At 56.6% G+C, this 16675-nt stretch overlaps 2 protein-coding genes across 14 annotated transcripts in view; one reads left to right on the forward strand and one right to left on the reverse strand.

Annotated features, from left to right (window-relative positions):
• Dlec1 (DLEC1 cilia and flagella associated protein) overlaps positions 1–7783 on the forward strand; it is a 46749-nt gene extending 38966 nt beyond the window's left edge. For 8 of the 12 annotated variants that reach the window (XM_039082704.2, XM_039082705.2, XM_039082706.2 and 5 more), the window contains 10 exons: positions 2358–2560; positions 2642–2752; positions 2833–2958; positions 3073–3167; positions 3336–3420; positions 3595–3798; positions 5598–5759; positions 6603–6756; positions 6981–7104; positions 7198–7783. In XM_039082704.2, the coding sequence (XP_038938632.1) occupies positions 2358–2560; positions 2642–2752; positions 2833–2958; positions 3073–3167; positions 3336–3420; positions 3595–3798; positions 5598–5759; positions 6603–6756; positions 6981–7104; positions 7198–7321 (1388 nt within the window). In that variant the 3' untranslated portion in view covers positions 7322–7783. Of the gene's footprint in view, positions 1–2357; positions 2561–2641; positions 2753–2832; positions 2959–3072; positions 3168–3335; positions 3421–3594; positions 3903–5597; positions 5962–6602; positions 6757–6980; positions 7105–7197 lie in introns of those variants that run through there. The other 4 variants (XM_039082707.2, XR_010054018.1, XR_010054019.1 and 1 more) reach the window with 4 other exon arrangements.
• On the reverse strand, positions 7625–16443 carry Acaa1b (acetyl-Coenzyme A acyltransferase 1B). 2 transcript variants are annotated; one of them, NM_001040019.3, is made up of 12 exons: positions 16228–16423; positions 15995–16088; positions 15606–15663; positions 13629–13708; positions 13347–13389; positions 11419–11517; positions 10358–10438; positions 9165–9355; positions 8833–9012; positions 8502–8557; positions 8271–8416; positions 7625–7952 (listed from the first exon to the last, which is right to left on the reverse strand). In NM_001040019.3, exons 1-12 carry the CDS (start codon positions 16396–16398, stop codon positions 7877–7879), a joined length of 1275 nt encoding a protein of 424 aa, NP_001035108.2. In that variant the 5' UTR covers positions 16399–16423; the 3' UTR covers positions 7625–7876. The 2 variants fall into 2 exon arrangements, with proteins under 2 accessions (NP_001035108.2, XP_038937924.1); XM_039081996.2 differs by lacking the exon at positions 8502–8557 and having other exon boundaries at positions 7814–7952; positions 16228–16443.
• Between the last annotated feature and the right edge of the window lie 232 nt (positions 16444–16675).

A 16675-nucleotide genomic window follows, 5' to 3' on the forward strand; every position in this document is an offset into this window, starting at 1 on the left:
CTCTGAGTGTCACTGACTCACCAACACTTCGATGTGACTTTTTGTTTACTTGTTTTTAAGTTTTAAAATCACGTTTATTTATGTGTGAAGAGGGTCATGCGTGACAGAGGAGCGTGGAGGGCAGAAGACAGTTTTTGGCAGGCTGTCCCCTCCTGTTAGGTGTGGGTTTGGTAAACAACAGTCTCGAGACGACCCTATCTGTGGGGTTTTACGGTTGGCAGTGAGGTTGTAGGAAGTCAGCTGACCATTGTTCCGTTGGGCCCATGGTGGTCTCCCTGACATTCTCTCTCTCTTCATTTGGTGACATGGTCTCACTAAGTTGCCAGTGCTGCTCTTGAACCCACTCAGGACAGACTTGAACCTGGGATCCTCTTGCCTCCTCGTCCCAAGTAGCTGGGACCACAGACCTGCGTGTATCATGAGCCCAGCTGTCCTCTGAGCGTTCTCTCTGGCTTCCACTCTCCCTTGTGGCTTCCTCTCCACTCAAGACCTCTCACAGTGTTCTAGACCTCTGGACTCAGGATATGGGGGTCCCTGACGACCCTGGTAGGGAGCAGACACCAGACATAGACAGGAGAGGCCATGAGTTCTGGGGGTATCCTGAGGCAGTCCCAAGCCAGGACTCACCCCTGACTTTGTAGCTCCAGAAAGGCCATGCCGATTGAGACCTGGGGAGCAGAGGGGGGACTGGATAATTAGTCCTGGCGTCCTGCTTTTTCAGAGGACACGGCACCAGCTGAGGAAGCGATGTGACTGAGGGAAACTTTCTTGTGCATGGTGCATGGTTATGCAAGTCTGAACCAGCTTTTAGAGCTGCTAGGAAGCATGTAGGTGGGGTGCACGGGCGGGCAGAGGACAGAGAGGGCACTGTGTCTGGTGGAAGCAGATGGGAGGATTCCAGACAAGCGTGACACTGGACCAGACTTCTGTCAGACGAATCATGGCCGATAGAAAGGATGCACCACACAGAGGAGAGCAGGTGTCGTGTGGCTTAGCTGTGCACAAGAAAGCAGGCAGTGTGGCAGCCCAGGTCTGGGGAGCAATGGGGAGCAGTCTGTCATAGCACAGCTCAGAGGACTTACCCAGTGCTATCAAGAGGGATCATGCAGTTTTGCTTCACCCAGAGTTGGGCTTTGCCTCGTGACTGGAAGGATCAGGGTACATGAGTACACTGTCGCTGTCTTCAGACACACCAGAAGAGGGCAGCGGATCCCATTACAGATGGTTGTGAGCCACCATGTGGTTGCTGGGAATTGAACTCAGGACCTCTGGAAGAGCACTCAGTGCTTTTCACTGCTGAGCCATCGCTCCACCCCCAAGGGTCAGGGTATAAAGGAGGTAGAAAATTGCTGGGAAGAGGCTCACACAGCTTAGTTTGACTGGGGAGGAGAAGAAAACAGACCTGGGCTGGTGGATAAGTGTGGAGAAGATGGGAACCCTGAGACTTGGAGGGCCAACCCTGTCAGAGACAAACCAAAGGGACAGGAAGCTGTAGGAAGCAAGGAGGTCCTAGGTGCAGGGATTTGGACATGAAGACTGGTTGTGTGACCAGGAGGGCATAAGCCTGTGAAGAACTGCTTGTCTCACTGTAAGTGCACACGCATGTCATATATACATGTGCATGTGTGTTCAGGCATGCTCCCATGAGTGTGTGCATGTGGGTAGAACTAGAAGGCAGCCTGAGGTGTTGCCCCTCAGGTGCCATCCACCCTGCTTGCTGAAACGGGGTCTGTCGCTGTCCCAGGAGTCACCAGATAGGCAAACCTGCAGGTCAGCAAGCCCCCGGGCCAGCCTGTCTCTGCCTCCTCACAGCTGGGACTGCAAGTGCGTGCCGCCACATGTAGCTTACCACGTGGTGCTGCGGTTCAAACGGGAACCCTCGTGTGTTTACGGTGTCCTAGTTTACTTTCTGTTGCCATGCCAAAGCACCATGGAAAGAAGAGTCAACCTGGGGAGGAAAGGGTTCGCCTGGCTGACAGTGCATCTTCAGGGGAAGGCAGGAACTGAAGCAGAGGCTCTGGAGAAGGGTGTCTGCCAGCTTGCGTTCTTACACAACCCAGGCATTAATCAAGAATGTTCTGTAGGCACGCCCACAGGCCAGGCCGATGGAGGTAACTTCTCAACTGAGGTCCCATCCTCTCAAGCAACTCTAGTTTGGGACAGGATGACAAAACCTAGCCAGCACACACAGCAAGCACTTGACCACCTGAGCCATCTTCCCATCCCCAAGAACTTCTTTCTAACACTGTAGGACCATAAAAATAGCAAAGTCCCCTCCCTCCTCCATGAGTATGGGAGAATAGGGAGGTGAAGACCAGGAGCCCACCCACCCTCTTTCTCCTCCGTGACCGCCCCAGACATCCGCCTAGACTGGGAGACCTATATCCCAGAAGAGAAGGAGGACCAGCTGCTGGAACTGCTTGTGTTTTATGGGCCACCCTTCCCACTGCGGGATCAAGATGGGAATGAGATCGTGTATCCCGAGACCTCTGAGGCCAGCTTACCGGGATCCCCATGTCCCTCCAATGTGTCAGTGTCTAGCCACACTGTCCCCTCGTTGGTGAGCAGGAGTACAGGGCATGGTAAGGTGTGGCCCAGCCATGCTGGGCCCACACGAGCCGCAGGGTCTCTTTGGCAACAGGGCAGCCGCAGTGGTGGCACCAGGGTCGAAGAGCAGATCATCTCTGTCATCCTGCAGGGGCACGATGGTGTGCCTTCCAGCCACATATATCAAATCAGCCCCAAGCAGGTGGTGAGTACACAGGGGTCGGAGCTCTCTCGTGGAGCTGCCCTGGCCTGCCTGTGAACGTAAGCCTACTGTGTTCCGGCCAGGTCATCCCGGCTGGGGACTACAGGACCATCCACATCTCCTTCACGCCCACGGTGCTTGCCCCAGGTGTTATGCACAAGGTGGGCTATACTGGCTATGCCCTGGGCTTCATGAGCTTGGATAAGGAGGTGAGATTTCCCCACCTGGGCCGAGGGGACAGTGGCTACCTCCTCTCCCCTGGGAGCCCCATGGCCGGCTCAGCCCAGGGACCAGCAGTGATCTTGGTGGATTGGGCTCTGCAGACAGACAGACAGATTCCAGGTCGAATGCAACGCCTTCAGGGATTTGCCGTGGGCCCCCTGAGACTGGACCTGAATGGCCACGTGAGACATGCACAGTAAGCCCACTCCCTCCCCTGTCCCTGTCCTCTCTGAGAGAGGAACCTTATCCCCTCCCCCCACCCCTCAAAGGACAGGAACAGAAGGAGGCGGAAGTGACAGGCACAGGGAAGGGTCGCTGTCGGGCCCAGATCCTGGCGGCCTGATCAGTGCCTGTCATTGGGCAGGCTGCATGCAGAGCTGGACAACAGTGGCTACTTGGAATTCTGGTGCCAGGCCAGCGACCTCATCCCCCAGAATCCCTGCTGTGGGGTGAGTATGCCTGTGTCAGCCTGAACCAAAGGACATGGACCTCCTGGGATACAGGCTTTTCAAGTCTTGAGTCCCTTTCCCAGTGTCACAGGCCTCAGGAGTAGGGAGAGACGTGCTGTGTGGTATGCTGTGCCACACACACACCCCCAGTCCCGCCACCTCTGTGGCCTCCAGGTGCTGAGTGAATGGCTCACCGTCCGCCATCTGAAGCTGACCAATACCACGGAAATCCTGTACTACTTCCGGGCCCAGGTCTCCAGGCCCTTCTTGGTTTCTCAAGGTGGGGCCGACTGGGACAACAGAGCCTCTCATCAGTGTGAGGAGGAGATGGCCTCCACGGCCCAGCAGCTGGAAATCCACCCGCAGGAGAACATGCTGGTCAGTGCAGGGGTGGAGCGCCTCTCTCCTCCCCCACCTCTGCAGGCAGCACACAGACACATCCTGTTTGCGCCTGGGCTCGAGGTACAGACAGACAGTCACAGGTGCGTGCCCTCAGACACGTCCCTTTCAACATACCAGGTTCTACACAGGCACCCATGTCCCACAGACACATTCTGACTCTCCAGTGCGTGTCCCCACGTCCCCACCACTGACGGTCAGTGCACACTACCACGCACCTCCGCCTGGCACCACGTTCCCTCCCTTCTCATGTTCCCTTTGGCTCAAAGTTTAATGCCATGGCCACCCACGGTTAGATTGCCATGGACTTACGTAAATCCCTCAGAGCATAGAGTACATACGAGCCTGGAGTTTTAAAGGTAGTGTTGTCCTGGGGACACCAGGGCCTTGGCAGCAGCCAGGAATGTCTGCTTCCTTTTGGTTTGAGGTGCACGGAATAGGGATGGGACCCAGGCTTTGCAGAAACAGGCCATGCACAACCCTTTGAATAGCGGCTCCCTGGGGAAGCACGGTCTCGTTCAGGGTGGACAGCACCACTGCAGACCCTCCCTCTCACACCTCCCCTGTGCCTTCCAAAGCCTCTTCCTCTTCGCCTTGCAGCTCCTCACCCCTTCTGTTGATGGGGTTTGGAGTTGCAGCTGAGTGCCTGCCTTACTCTGCACACCTTGGGTCATCTCGTCCACCTTCTCTAGGGTCTTACTGAGTAGCCATGCCCTTGCAGATGCGCCTTTCACCTTGTGCAGTGAGGGCCTGCGTGTGTTGTTCCCGGGCCTTGCTTGTGGAGGTTGTATAGCCAGAGCGAGAGATGCACAAGATGGCAGAGAGCTCTCTTGACCGCTCTGCCTGGGCTCCCCACTAAAGGAGCTAAGGGAAAAGGAGGGTTCTTCCACTAGAGCTCCCCTGGAAGATCCCCAGATGATGCTCTCAGAAAAGGAAGTTAATATCACATAGCAGCCTTGCGCCACCCCTCTGTGGCCACAGGCGGGTGGTACGTGGGCATCAGGCTCCTGGCATGAACTGTTTTAGTTCTAGACCTAAACATACCCTGTAAAACTGAATTCGCTGCCACCATGAACTGTCCCATTTGGTACTTCTCAATGCAGTGGCCTAACACAGCAGCCTCTCTTGTCAGCCAGACCCCTGAACTCCCGATGACCAACCAAGCCCCAAGGGTGACCTCTGAACTCCACAAGCACATGCTCCCAGACTCCCTCCAGGCCTCCTTGCTGTGTGAAAGTCGTATAGCAATGCCTCAGCTGATTGTGGTGAGCTGCCATGGAGCTGTCTTCAGGGTCAGAAGCCCAAGGCCCACTCTGTTTAGGTCTCCTATGCACGGTTGCACCCCAGCTCATGTTCCCACGGCAGCCAGAGGCACCGCGAAAAGCTGCCTCGGATGTCTGGTTTCAGACCCTAAGGAGCCCCTCGTGTCCTCAGGATAAAAACAGGTTTCCATTGGCATGTACACACAACCTCAGCCCAGGTCATGCTCAGTGAAGAAGGCAACTTCCTTACTCTGTCCCCTGTGGTAGACTCCTGGGGATAAGGAAGGCTGACCTCTACTGACCAGGTACTTGTGCAGGCAATGGGGACCAAACGCCCCACAAGGGGGCGCTGCTGAGCTGCAAGCTGGGCAGTTGAGCAGCTCTGGGCTCTGCCCCATAAGCTAGGTCCTGGTTGGACCAGCAGGGCTGTAGGAGGGATGGAGAGAGAGCTTTGGATGAAGCAGGTCACCTGCCTTCAGCAACCTAGAGTGACTCAGAGTGACCCATCCTACTCAGGTGGATGTGTCCTTCTCACTGTCCCTGGAACTGCTGTCCTACCAGAAGCTCTCAGACGACCAGATGTTGCCTGGAGTGGCCATTCAGGAGAGTGAGGATGGGGAGAGAAAGATGGTGTTCACACAGAATCTACTCCTGGGCTTCACCAACCAGACTGTTCAGGCATGTTCTAGGCTGCCCCTCACCTCCTCAACACCCCGGGAGGAAGACGGCAGGCACCCTGCCCCGAGGGTGAGAGACTGGAGAGGGAAATCCAGGGTGCTCCCCAGAAGGGGTGACAGATGAAGCCTGCTTCCTCTTTAATCAAGTGAAAACGGAGAGAATTAGGGCAGGACCTCAGTGGTAGCCACGGTGAGCACCCAAGGTGAGGACACTACTCAGCTCCTGTAGGGCTTTGAGTGCCAGAAGGAGCCGCACCGACCAGGTCACACATGGGTCAGTATGGAGCTGCGGGAGCCAGAGTGTCTGGCTGGGGATGCAGGTAAGGAGCTGAAGGATAGACCGTGAGATTTCAGGAGTCCAGGAATACAACAGAATAGTGGAGCCCTGAAGCCAGAAACCCGGGCAGCAGCCCAGCCAGGAACCCGGGGTGGCAGCCGGGGCCAAAGAGAAGTTGCCCGTGTTGGTACCTAGGTGACTCATGGATTCCTGAGGGGCCTCCTACCACTTGACTCAGGGTCAAGTAAGTAGAGGGGTTTGCCTTGGACCCCCTTGGAGGAAGGAGACAAGGAATGAGGTCTGATGGCTAACTGACCTATTGACTGGGAGCCGAGCACGCAGCTCCATGGGGGAGACGCTGAGGGTGTCCTTCTGACCACGCGGGATCCCACCTGTCCCTCTGGCTTTGGTGGGAATGTCAACCCCCCTGCTGCCCCAGCTCTGTTCAGTGGCATCCGTACTTGGAGGAGGTGGGGTTCCCCTGTGTCCCAGGGCCCCAGTTCAGAATGCCACCGCAGCGGGCAAGGTCACCTCACCACTCACTGAGTCACAGGCTTGGACTCCCAGGAGGTGCCCCTGCGAGCCTTTGTGGCCCTGCCGGCATTGCAGCTCTCCACCAGCTGGGTGGACTTCGGGACCTGTTTTGTGAACCAGCAGTACACCCGGGAGATCTACCTGATGAACCTCAGTAGCTGCCTGAGCTACTGGACAGTGCTGATGGGTACGCTGTGCGTAAGCTGTGCGTACGCCCCTCCCACACGCCAGCGGGACCTCCCACATGCCACAAGACCCTAGGAGGGACTGTCTAGTCCTGTCCGGGAACGCTGGCTCCCTAGGGCTGGTAGCACCTGACACTTCTAGAGTTCCTGCTTGCCCTGCCCTGGGTTGCTGGCAGGACCAGAGGTGCACCTGAGAGGCTCATCTGACCCTTCCTTCCTGGTGTAGGACAGGAGGAACCCGCCAGGGAGGATCATGCGTTTGGGGTCTCTCCAGGCAGTGGACTGCTGAATGCCCGAGTCACCAACGCACCCCCTACCTCCACCCCGCTTCTGGTGTTCTTCAACCCTAAGTAAGAGCTGCTTCCTGCCTCGGGGGGGGGGGCACTGCCCACGGGGCCTGAGCACCGCCTGGTGCTGCCTAAGCTCACCTACCCCTTCCTCAGGAGCAGCGTCCTGTATGAGTCCACACTGGTGGTGGAAGGCGTGCTGAGCGAGAAGCCCTGTGTCCTGAGGCTGCGGGGCCAAGGCTCTTACGACGAGAGATACGTAAAATTCCACCAGTTCTGAGGCTCTGTAGCCCTCAGCCCCAGCCCCAGCTGAGGACATCAATCTGGCTCAGGGTGGAGGGGCAGGGCTGCCGAACTGGGACAGAGGCGAGGCCCTCCTAGGATGAGGGATCCCCTCCCAGGGTGTGGTGTGAGCCAGGCCCCGCATGACAGGTCTCAGGTCTAAGAAGCACAGGCCACCACCAGCAGAGTGGCTGTGGCATTCACTACAAAGACGGCCCACGGATTCCAACAAAGCAAGAGCCCGGCCCTGGGGGAAATGACCGCAAGCAAGATGAGATAACATACATTTACTATGCCCCTCATGCCCACTATTCATGAGGCCACTGTCCCTCAGAAACATGTTGTCCTGTGGTCACGTGTGACGTGCACTGTCTTTGGTTCAACTGAGAGGAGTGGATTGGATGCCCTTGTGCCCGTATTGCGATTACATTTTCTAAATTAAAGTGCTGTGACAAATCCCTCCACTGCTGAGTGTCCCACGAAGATGGCTTCTGTACCATCCCTCTCCAGACACTACTATAGGACTCTCTGGGTAGTGCCTGCAGTCAGGGCCTCAGTTCCCAGGGTATTCAAAGACAGCAGCGGCTCCCATCCCAGTCCCGATGCACATGGACACCACGCCATAAGCCCTGGGGAAAAAGAACCAGTGTTGGCTCGAGTAGCCAAACCCCAACCCATGCTCCCACCAGCCAGGGCTGCAGCCACAAGGGTTCATGGGCAGAGTCCAAGCCAGCACAGCAGATCTGTGGGAACCGAGCCCCGGACAGACACACACCCAGGTGGCAGGCACAGTCATGCTGTTTTTGAAGCAAGGCTTCTGGAAGACAGGTCTCGCCCCTCCATTCCCAGTTCAGAACCCCTGTGTGTGTGCTCACCTCCCCATGCCCCAGCTATCGGACACCCCAGCTCTAATAACCCCCACAGCACCCCACGAGGAGCAGCCTTACCGTCTGCCTCGGCGCTTCAGCTCATTGAGCAGCGTGACCACCTGCCTTGCTCCGGTGCAGCCCAGGGGGTGGCCCAGGGCTATTGCACCCCCCAGGGGGTTCACCTTTTCTGCAGGAATTCCCAGCTTCTCCACACAGTAGAGGGCCTGGGAGGAGCAAGCGCAGGAGCTGAAGTCTCCATCTGCTCTGAACTGCTGGCCCAGTCAATCCCACCACAACACCCAGGCTCACCTGACTTGCAAAGGCCTCATTGATCTCAAAGATGTCTATGTCATTCACAGTCAGCCCTGTGGGTGAGGCATAGGCCAGAATTGACAACAATCACTGGGCAGGACTTTGGACTCCCCCAGGACTCTATCCCAAGCCTAGATCCCAGGAGTCTGATGTTTGTCTTCTAGGGACAAGAGAGTGAGTCCCAGCCAGCTGTAGTGCCAGGAAGGTCTTGGGTGTAGGGTGCTAGCCTGCTCCATCCACAGCACCCAGAAGGTCAAACCCAGCACTCCCCAGTCCCAGATCCAGGTAATGAAGGATCCAAGCACAGGGTGAGAAGGAGCCACCTCACCTGCTTTCTGCAAGGCCGCAGGGATGGCATAGGCAGGTCCGATGCCCATGATGTCAGGAGGGACCCCGACCACTGCATAGGACCTCAGGACGCCAAGGATGGGGAGGCCCAGTTCTTCAGCCTTGGACCTCCGGGCCAGCAGGACGGCGGCTGCTCCATCACTCACCTGACTGGAGTTTCCTGGGGAGGAAGGGTGGGACGAGGAGGAGGCGTCAGGCAGGGCCTGAGGAGAGCCAGCCCCTGACTATCACCTTCCCAGGCGGCCTGGTCATCTCCAGGTCTCAGAGTAGAACAAGCCACCGAGATCGGCCCTAATCCTGGCCCACGCTCACCAGCCGTGGTAGAGCCTCCATCCTTGAAGGCAGGCTTCAGCTTGGCCAGGCCCTCCATGGTGGTGCTGGGGCGGACACCCTCATCCTGAGACACGGTGATGGTTTTCCTGTCACCCTTGTCATCGAGGACAGTGGTTGTCACAGGCACGATCTCAGCACGGAAGCAGCCTTTGCTCTGGGCGCTTGCTGCCCTGCCAGCACCATGGACAGCGAGAGTCGGGCCCCTTTGTAGTCTTTCCTCCCAGTCCCTGGGCTTGGCTAACTCAGAAAGGCAATGCAACCACAGCCCTTTGTGGCCCTGATGGAGCTCTGAGTGACAGCTAAGATTCCCCAGGGAGGGAAAGGCGCACCCGAAGCTCTCCCAGACTCAGCAGCAGCTCCTGATTTTCCCGGTTTGGCAGTACTCATCCCCAGCCAAGAGCAGGGAGTTCAGAGCTGCTATTCTGTCTCCTGATTCTTAATCCGCTAGCTGCTTAGCCTGCTCAGAGGTCTCTTCCACAACGAGGCTGCACCCCTGGGAATGTCTGTGCCGGATTCTTCAAGGCCCATGTTTGACTGCTAAAAGCGAAACTTCACCTGCTTCCCCTCTTAAATTTAAAAGCGAGGTGCACCTCCTGGATTTATTTCCTGATTCCCACGCTGTTGTCAGGGTGAACAGAACAAGTGGGTAGAGTCATGCCTGTGGGCAGGAACGCACGGCTTCCAGGGAACGCACACTGCTGGCCAACTCTAAAAGGTGAGGCCACCTGGCTTACACTCCATCCTCCCTCTGTTCTCAATCCATGATTTGAGTGGCCAACCTGCCCTTCTGTTTCCCACGGGCCTAAGGCTCTGGTTTTCTGGAATGATGGCCTCAGGCCACCGCTGCAAACCCAGGTCTTCATCTTGTGGTAGGAGGATCCGGTCTTAGCACCACTGATCCCCACACTCCAGGCCTAAGGATCACCAGTGACCACCATGTCTGTTCAGAACTGGGTCCTTATGTCCTAAGAAGCAGGGTAGAGGAGGAGGAGGTCTCTAGAGAGACCGACCCCAGTGAATAGTTAAGAACTGGGAAGACCCACCCCACACTCCTGCTGAACCATTCCACCTCCCAGCTAAAGTCATGGGGCTAACCAACACCTTAGTACCACAGTGAGAGCCCCAGCTCAGGCCATCTCTGCCCCACCCTCAGCCCATCCCTCTGCACTCACTTCTGCTGAGAGGCCAGCGCGAAGGCATCCTGCTTCTGCCGTGAGATGCCAAACCGCTCAGCCACATTCTCCGAGGTTATCCTAGTGCACACACAGGAAAGCAGAGGCCATGGGTCTGCTGGCCTGAGGGCCAGGGACACGATGAAGGACTAGACTTGCACCTCTGGGCGTCCACGTCAGAGACAGAGCTTCAGTCCACGCCCCAGGGACTCCTGGCTCATCTTAAATACTGAGCGCCCATGTCCACGGATGCTCAAAGACTCACACCTCAAAGAGTGAAGAGCAGCCTGAACGTGGGGCCTACAGAAGGAACTGTTCCCCCTGGGTGAGTCGTCTCTGCCCATAAGACAAGGGCATGAGGATGCTGGGGACACTACCTGGCCCCAGTTTCTCCTGCGGCTTCTAGGCTGCTCTTGGAAACACACAGGATGTGGAGAAAGCCAGGCCAGCCTATGGTTCTCCTATGTGAGCCTCCCAGAATGCCTTACCCTTGGACACACACTGAGGAGAGCTCAGAGACACAGCTGCAGAATTATACAGCACTGGAGAGATGGAACAGACTTCTCACACTGCATGCTACTTCTCAGTGCTCCCACTCATCCCCAAACATGTTCAGACCTTCAGTGCTCCCCACAACCTTCTCAGTGCTCCAGGTTTCCAAATAGGGTTTTGGGGGACATCTACCACCATCCTTGTGACTAGGCACTTCAGGTCGGCGGCGGGGGGATTGGGGGACACGCAACTAGGGATATGTTTGGATACTCAGGGGTTCAGAGAAGACTCCAGTGCATCAAGAAAGTCAAGGGAAGTGTCAATCCCCTACCTAGTTCCTGCTGAGTGCAAGAATGGAGAACGGGGGAGGGGGTGGGCCAAGGCTTGGCACTGAGGAGAAAATTCCCTGGTCTCCAGCTGAGGACAGAGTAGTGGAGTTGGACATACACACACACACACACACACACACACACACACACACACACACACACACACACAGAGAGAGAGAGAGAGAGAGAGAGAGAGAGAGAGAGAGAGAGAGAGATTGAGAGATTCCTGTAGACACTCACCCCATAGGAATCAGGCAGTCTCTGGCCTTCTCGTTCTCCAGAAGACGGGAGGAAATATTCCCAGGGTTGCCTCTCTCAGACAGGGTCATGGACTCCACCCTGAGGAGAAAGAGTGAGCTCCAGCTCTGGCGGGAAGCCCCAGGAACAGGGAGCCCTTCAGGAAAGCAGCTGCTACCTAGCCATCAAACAGGCACTGAAGGGCACCTGAGCCACTTCTCCCCCGCAGCCCAAGACAGCACTGCACCAGACACAGCCCCAGCTCTGGGGTCTGGCTGCTGCATGGTTTTACTGAGCCAAGGGAGGGGGGGAGGGTTCACAGGGATGGCCTTCCAGCCACCCCTCCAATGCAGTACAAATCAAATCAGCCTGATTCAGCCCTCGGTGTCCCCAGTCAGAGGGAGGAAAATGGTGAGCGCTAATCTTATGGCAAAGAATGGCCTCGCTGTGCAGACCTCGCTGGTGCAGATCCACAAGTGTGTAGGAAAGCTGAGGGAAAGGCCGGCTGGCCAGGCGGAAGGAGTCAGGCATTGCTGGGGAGATGGCCATGAGGCCACACGAGGACCAGAGGGTTCTCCGCTAAGTTCCCTCCCTACTTCACATTAACGTGAACTTTCTGTTCCTTCGGAAGGAACGAGTATTAACCACAGACCCTTGAATGTGACTGGTGAGCTAAACTGTATCTTGGTCTTAAAAAAATTTTTTTTTTCATTTTGAGACAGGATCTTGCTAGACTGCCTCAGCCCGAGATTTACTCTGTAGCTCAGGTGGGCCTTGAACCCCTGCTTCCACTGGGACACAGACCTAGCCAGGTGCTTGAGTTCTGCTTATGCATGAAAACCCGTCAAATGGTGCGACAGAAAGACACATGCCCCACAGAGTCAGCTGTGGCTGTGACTCTGCTTAATCGTGCTACAACATCCACAGAGCTGAGGTGGGTGTGTCTTTCTGAAGACAAGGATATGAAGACATGGCAAGGGACGAAGCGGTCACTGTCACCAGCATGAACTCCACCTGGTCCCATAGTTCAATCCTGGGCAAGCTGCACATCTTAAAATTAGGGCATGGCGGGGTTGTGATACACACATCCTCCACCAGGGATAGCTGCTATGTCTCCAACATCAGGGTCTGCAACCTGCTTGGGACTAGGATCAATCCCCTGAGAACCTCACAGAACCCCAGCTTTCCACTTAAGCCTCGTGTGCTGTCCTTATTAGGACAAACATGAAGAACAATGAGGGGCAGGCTGGCTGTGACCCTTGCCCACCACGGTCTCCTCCTGCTGACACACAGGTCAGGACCACCCAGTGCAGACAACTAGGACTTGACCATAGGCCAGCGGTGTCTCCTCTCAAAGACTGTCCTACAGAACCCGGATCGGCCAGCTCCAAGGCCTGCCGAGGCCACCTTCCACGGATCTCCCAAGCTGCAACAGGAGATGGCCCCAGCGTTCTATTCTTTCCTGGAGACACTATCAATCATAACACGATCATGCCCTTTTGAGCCAGAGGCAGAAACAAAGGGGGCATCTCTCAGCAGAGGGGACAGTAATCAGATCCCTACATCCCTGAGAACACAGTGATCTGGAACTTCTCCCTTGGTACTAGGATGGCAGATGAGTTTACAGCCTAGGGACGTTTGCGTAGTGAGGCAATGTCCGCACTTGAAGGAATCACCCCACTGCTTCTCTCAGGAACGAGGGAAGTCAGTCAGTGCAGCAGAAGAGCAAGGGCTGCAGATCCCCAATGTGACAAGCAAAGTTGTGAGAACAAAAGAGGTCACGATACTCAGAGCCACAACCTGGGCTGCATCCCTGGGAGCCCAGCCCAGCCAGCTGTCACAGTGGGCAAGGAGAATCACAGTCAAGGAGAGAAAAATTTTAGTTTGATTATTGCATTGGTTAATAAGGCCCGGCGGGAAGGCCATCTTACCCACAGGCCATGCCAATGTCGTAAGACCCATTTCTGATGCCACCTGCAACGAAAGCACTCCATAATTATCCTTGGCCGGAACGGGCCCGCCCTGGAGCAGCACAGCCCGTTCCCTCCCTGTTCTCGGGAGTGCATTCAACGGAGCCTCACGGAAGACCCGGGAGCACCCAAAAAGGCTTGGGGTATGGCAATGGGTGTCCCTCCACTCTTCCTGCCTAGGGTCCTGAGGGTCAAGGACCAAGGTCAGGGTCCACTCATGGGCACCCAGGAATCATCACTTACCAGCAATGTTGGCCACTGCCTGCAGTCCCGATGAACACTGTCTGTTGACTGCTGACAGAGGCACGGTCTCTGGGATGCCACTGAAACAGAGGGGAGATGGCGGTCAGCCCTGGACGTGCAGCCATCCCTGGACATGACCCTCTCTCATGGAAAGCAGGCCCCACCAGACTTCTGGGCCCCCACAAGAGCCCCAGCAGTGTGCATATAGCTCAGGACAACAGGCAACCCCCACTGGAGCAGATCCACAAGAGCAGAAGCAGCTACTGTGCAGATCTGTCTCCGTAGCTACTCTCTAGAGCCCCCAAGCACATTCTCATCTGTCCCATAGTTCTCAAGAGGGACCAGGGAGGCCTGCCATGGGCCCCAGACAACCTCTTTCCTCTATCTTGAAGACTCTGAGATGGAAACCAGCCATTTCTTGTGCTCCTCTGAGGACAAGGGAGCCTGCCGCTAGCCTAAGACACGACGGTAGCATTCCGACACTGGGCAACCATTCACCCCCACCTCGACCCTTCTAGCAGACACAGAGTTGGTCCAGTGTGTACAGTCCTCTGTGGTGTGTTTCCCCACTCCCCACGATCACCCTTTAATCCCTTGCCCTGGGGCTCTCTGGGTTCAGCTGTTGAAATCATCGGAGTTACCTTCTGAGGTGGCATACACGCCTTGGCCAACATGGCTAACCACTAGGAGCCTCCCAGACCCTTGACTGACATACCAAGGACCCCAGAGGATAAACACTCAGGAACTGGGGTAGTTCTGGTGTGCAGGTAAACCACAGAATCCTTGAACTGCCTGCTCCAAGCCAGGTTCTGAAGGGGCCCCAAGGAGGACGGGTCCCCAGGCTGTGAAATCTCTCCTCAGTTCCCTAATTTCTGGTTACCACCTTTGCCGAATTCCTCAAGTTTCTCCTCAACAGCCTCCAAGCCTGAGGTTCCACCTGAGAGGGGCCGAGGAGCTGACAGTACTGTGCCTCATCGGATACCCAACCACAATACAGAGAGAGACCTGTGGGAAAGCCACGTCACATGACTGATCACATGACAGAGGCAGGGCCACTCATCTGAAGCCTGAGTTTGAGGAAGGTAAGCACCGAGGGCGAGAGTATGTCTGAGCAGGTTTTAGCCAGGACAGGGAGAGCAGACAGGAGCGGGCCCTTCATGGGGACAGAATGGGCATCGAGGCAGACAGCCCCGACACAGACAATTTGGGGAAGCCAGTTGGAGGTGAGAGTACAGTGAATCTGGAGAGGGACAGAGAGACCCCGAACCTTAGGCTAAGTCTAACCCTCGTCAGTTCCCAGAGGTTCTGTTTGTCTGTTTGTTGTTTGTCTGTCTGTTCCTGATCTGTCGCTGGCCAGTTTGCTATGACTTTTGACCTACACAGCAGAAAGAACCGAGGGAAGAGAGTCCTCAACCTCCACAGGGGAGTGAATGAACCACTGCTTCCCCAGTAGGGGAGGCCAAGGATATCAGGTGGCCTGCGTTGGGGGACACCCCATCCCCCAGCTGCTACTGACTGGATGAGCCGACTGCCCAGGGGGTCATCTAAGAACGGAAGCAGACACGGCTCACCATGGCCATGTGATTACTTACACGCTAAAGGGTATGTGATAAGTTGGCTTTGTTTAAAAGTCAGGCCACAGGGCGGTTGGGGATTTAGCTCAGTGGTAGAGCGCTTGCCTAGGAAGCGCAAGGCCCTGGGTTCGGTCCCCAGCTCCGAAAAAAAAAGAACAAAAAAAAAAAAAAAAAAAAGTCAGGCCACAGAGAAGCTCTGACCCATTCCCCAAGTCCCGGGCGCCTTGGCCATGGGCCCAGCAACACACTCCCTCTAAGTAGGGAAAAGGTTATCGAGCAGAGGTCAGGTCAGTGGACTCCAGTTGCCTCAGTCTCTACATTCGACCTGATCTTCCACCACACACACAGTGCCAGGGCCTTCGGCAGTCATGGTGGACAACTAAGACGGATCCAGAAAGATTACCTCAGGAACTGGGCGATGCGTGCCATTGCGGCTCCGGCCCCGGGCTGAAGCACATTGCCTGTGGACAGAAGAGTCCTGACTCAGTGCCAGGTGGTGTCCCGAGGCCTGAAGTAAAACATGCCCCAGACAGGAGACAGTCCAGATCTCTCCAAGAATCACACAGCCTTTCGAGAGAGGTTCCCGCTTTCCAGCGCCTCTCAGTTGGCAGATGTGCCACGAGGGGGCGCCCAAGGTTCTAGGCTTGAGACTGGCCATCGGGGGCAGCCTGGTTCAGACCTCAGTGGTCCAGACTCCTGCCCTTCAGTAACTCTGCTCTGTGAGGTGAGAGACGGATCCCGGGAAGGAGGAGGGCGGGGAAGAGCCGGTGCAGGACCCTCAGGGGAGCTCACCCACGGAGATGTCTCCCAGACACTCAGGCTTTAGCTTCACATCCTGGAGAACCGCGGTCAACACGGCCGACAGAAGCTCGTCGGGGGTGGTGTCCTGCAGGGCGAGGCGCAACAGCGGTGAGCCCAGCTCCTTCATTCCCACCCGGCGTCTCTGCGGTCACCGGACCCCCGAGGGCAGGATCCCACCCACTATGGCCGCCTTCTGCTCCCCTCGCCCGCCCGAGGGGCCTCACCTTGAAGCCGCCGCGGCCGGCGCGGCCGATGGGGGTGCGCCGTCCGTGCACCACCACCACGTCGGAGGCCGAGGCCTGCGGGAAGCCCGCAGAGCAGGGCGCGGCTTGCAGCGCGGAGCTCGACTCGGACCGGCCGGCCAGGTGGCCCAGCACTACCTGCAGCCGATGCATCGCGGAGGTGCGTCCCACCGATTAGCCTGGGCTCTGGGTGCTGACCCCAGAGAATAAAAGACACCGGCTGGCACAGGGCAGAGCCAATGGGAGCCTTGCATTTTTCATAAGTCCCGCCTACCCATTCTACAGCCAATCAGAAGGAAAGTCCCACCATCCATCCCACCACCACCTCGCAGCTTCTCAATGCTGGTCAAATAAACTTCAAAACCACTCCTTAAGCTCATCCGTCTGCACCTGTGATGGTGCAAGTGGTTTCTGCGCAAGTTCAAGGCCA

Source organism: Rattus norvegicus, chromosome 8 (genome assembly GCF_036323735.1).
Source record: "Rattus norvegicus strain BN/NHsdMcwi chromosome 8, GRCr8, whole genome shotgun sequence".
NCBI classification, from domain to species: domain Eukaryota; kingdom Metazoa; phylum Chordata; class Mammalia; order Rodentia; family Muridae; genus Rattus; species Rattus norvegicus.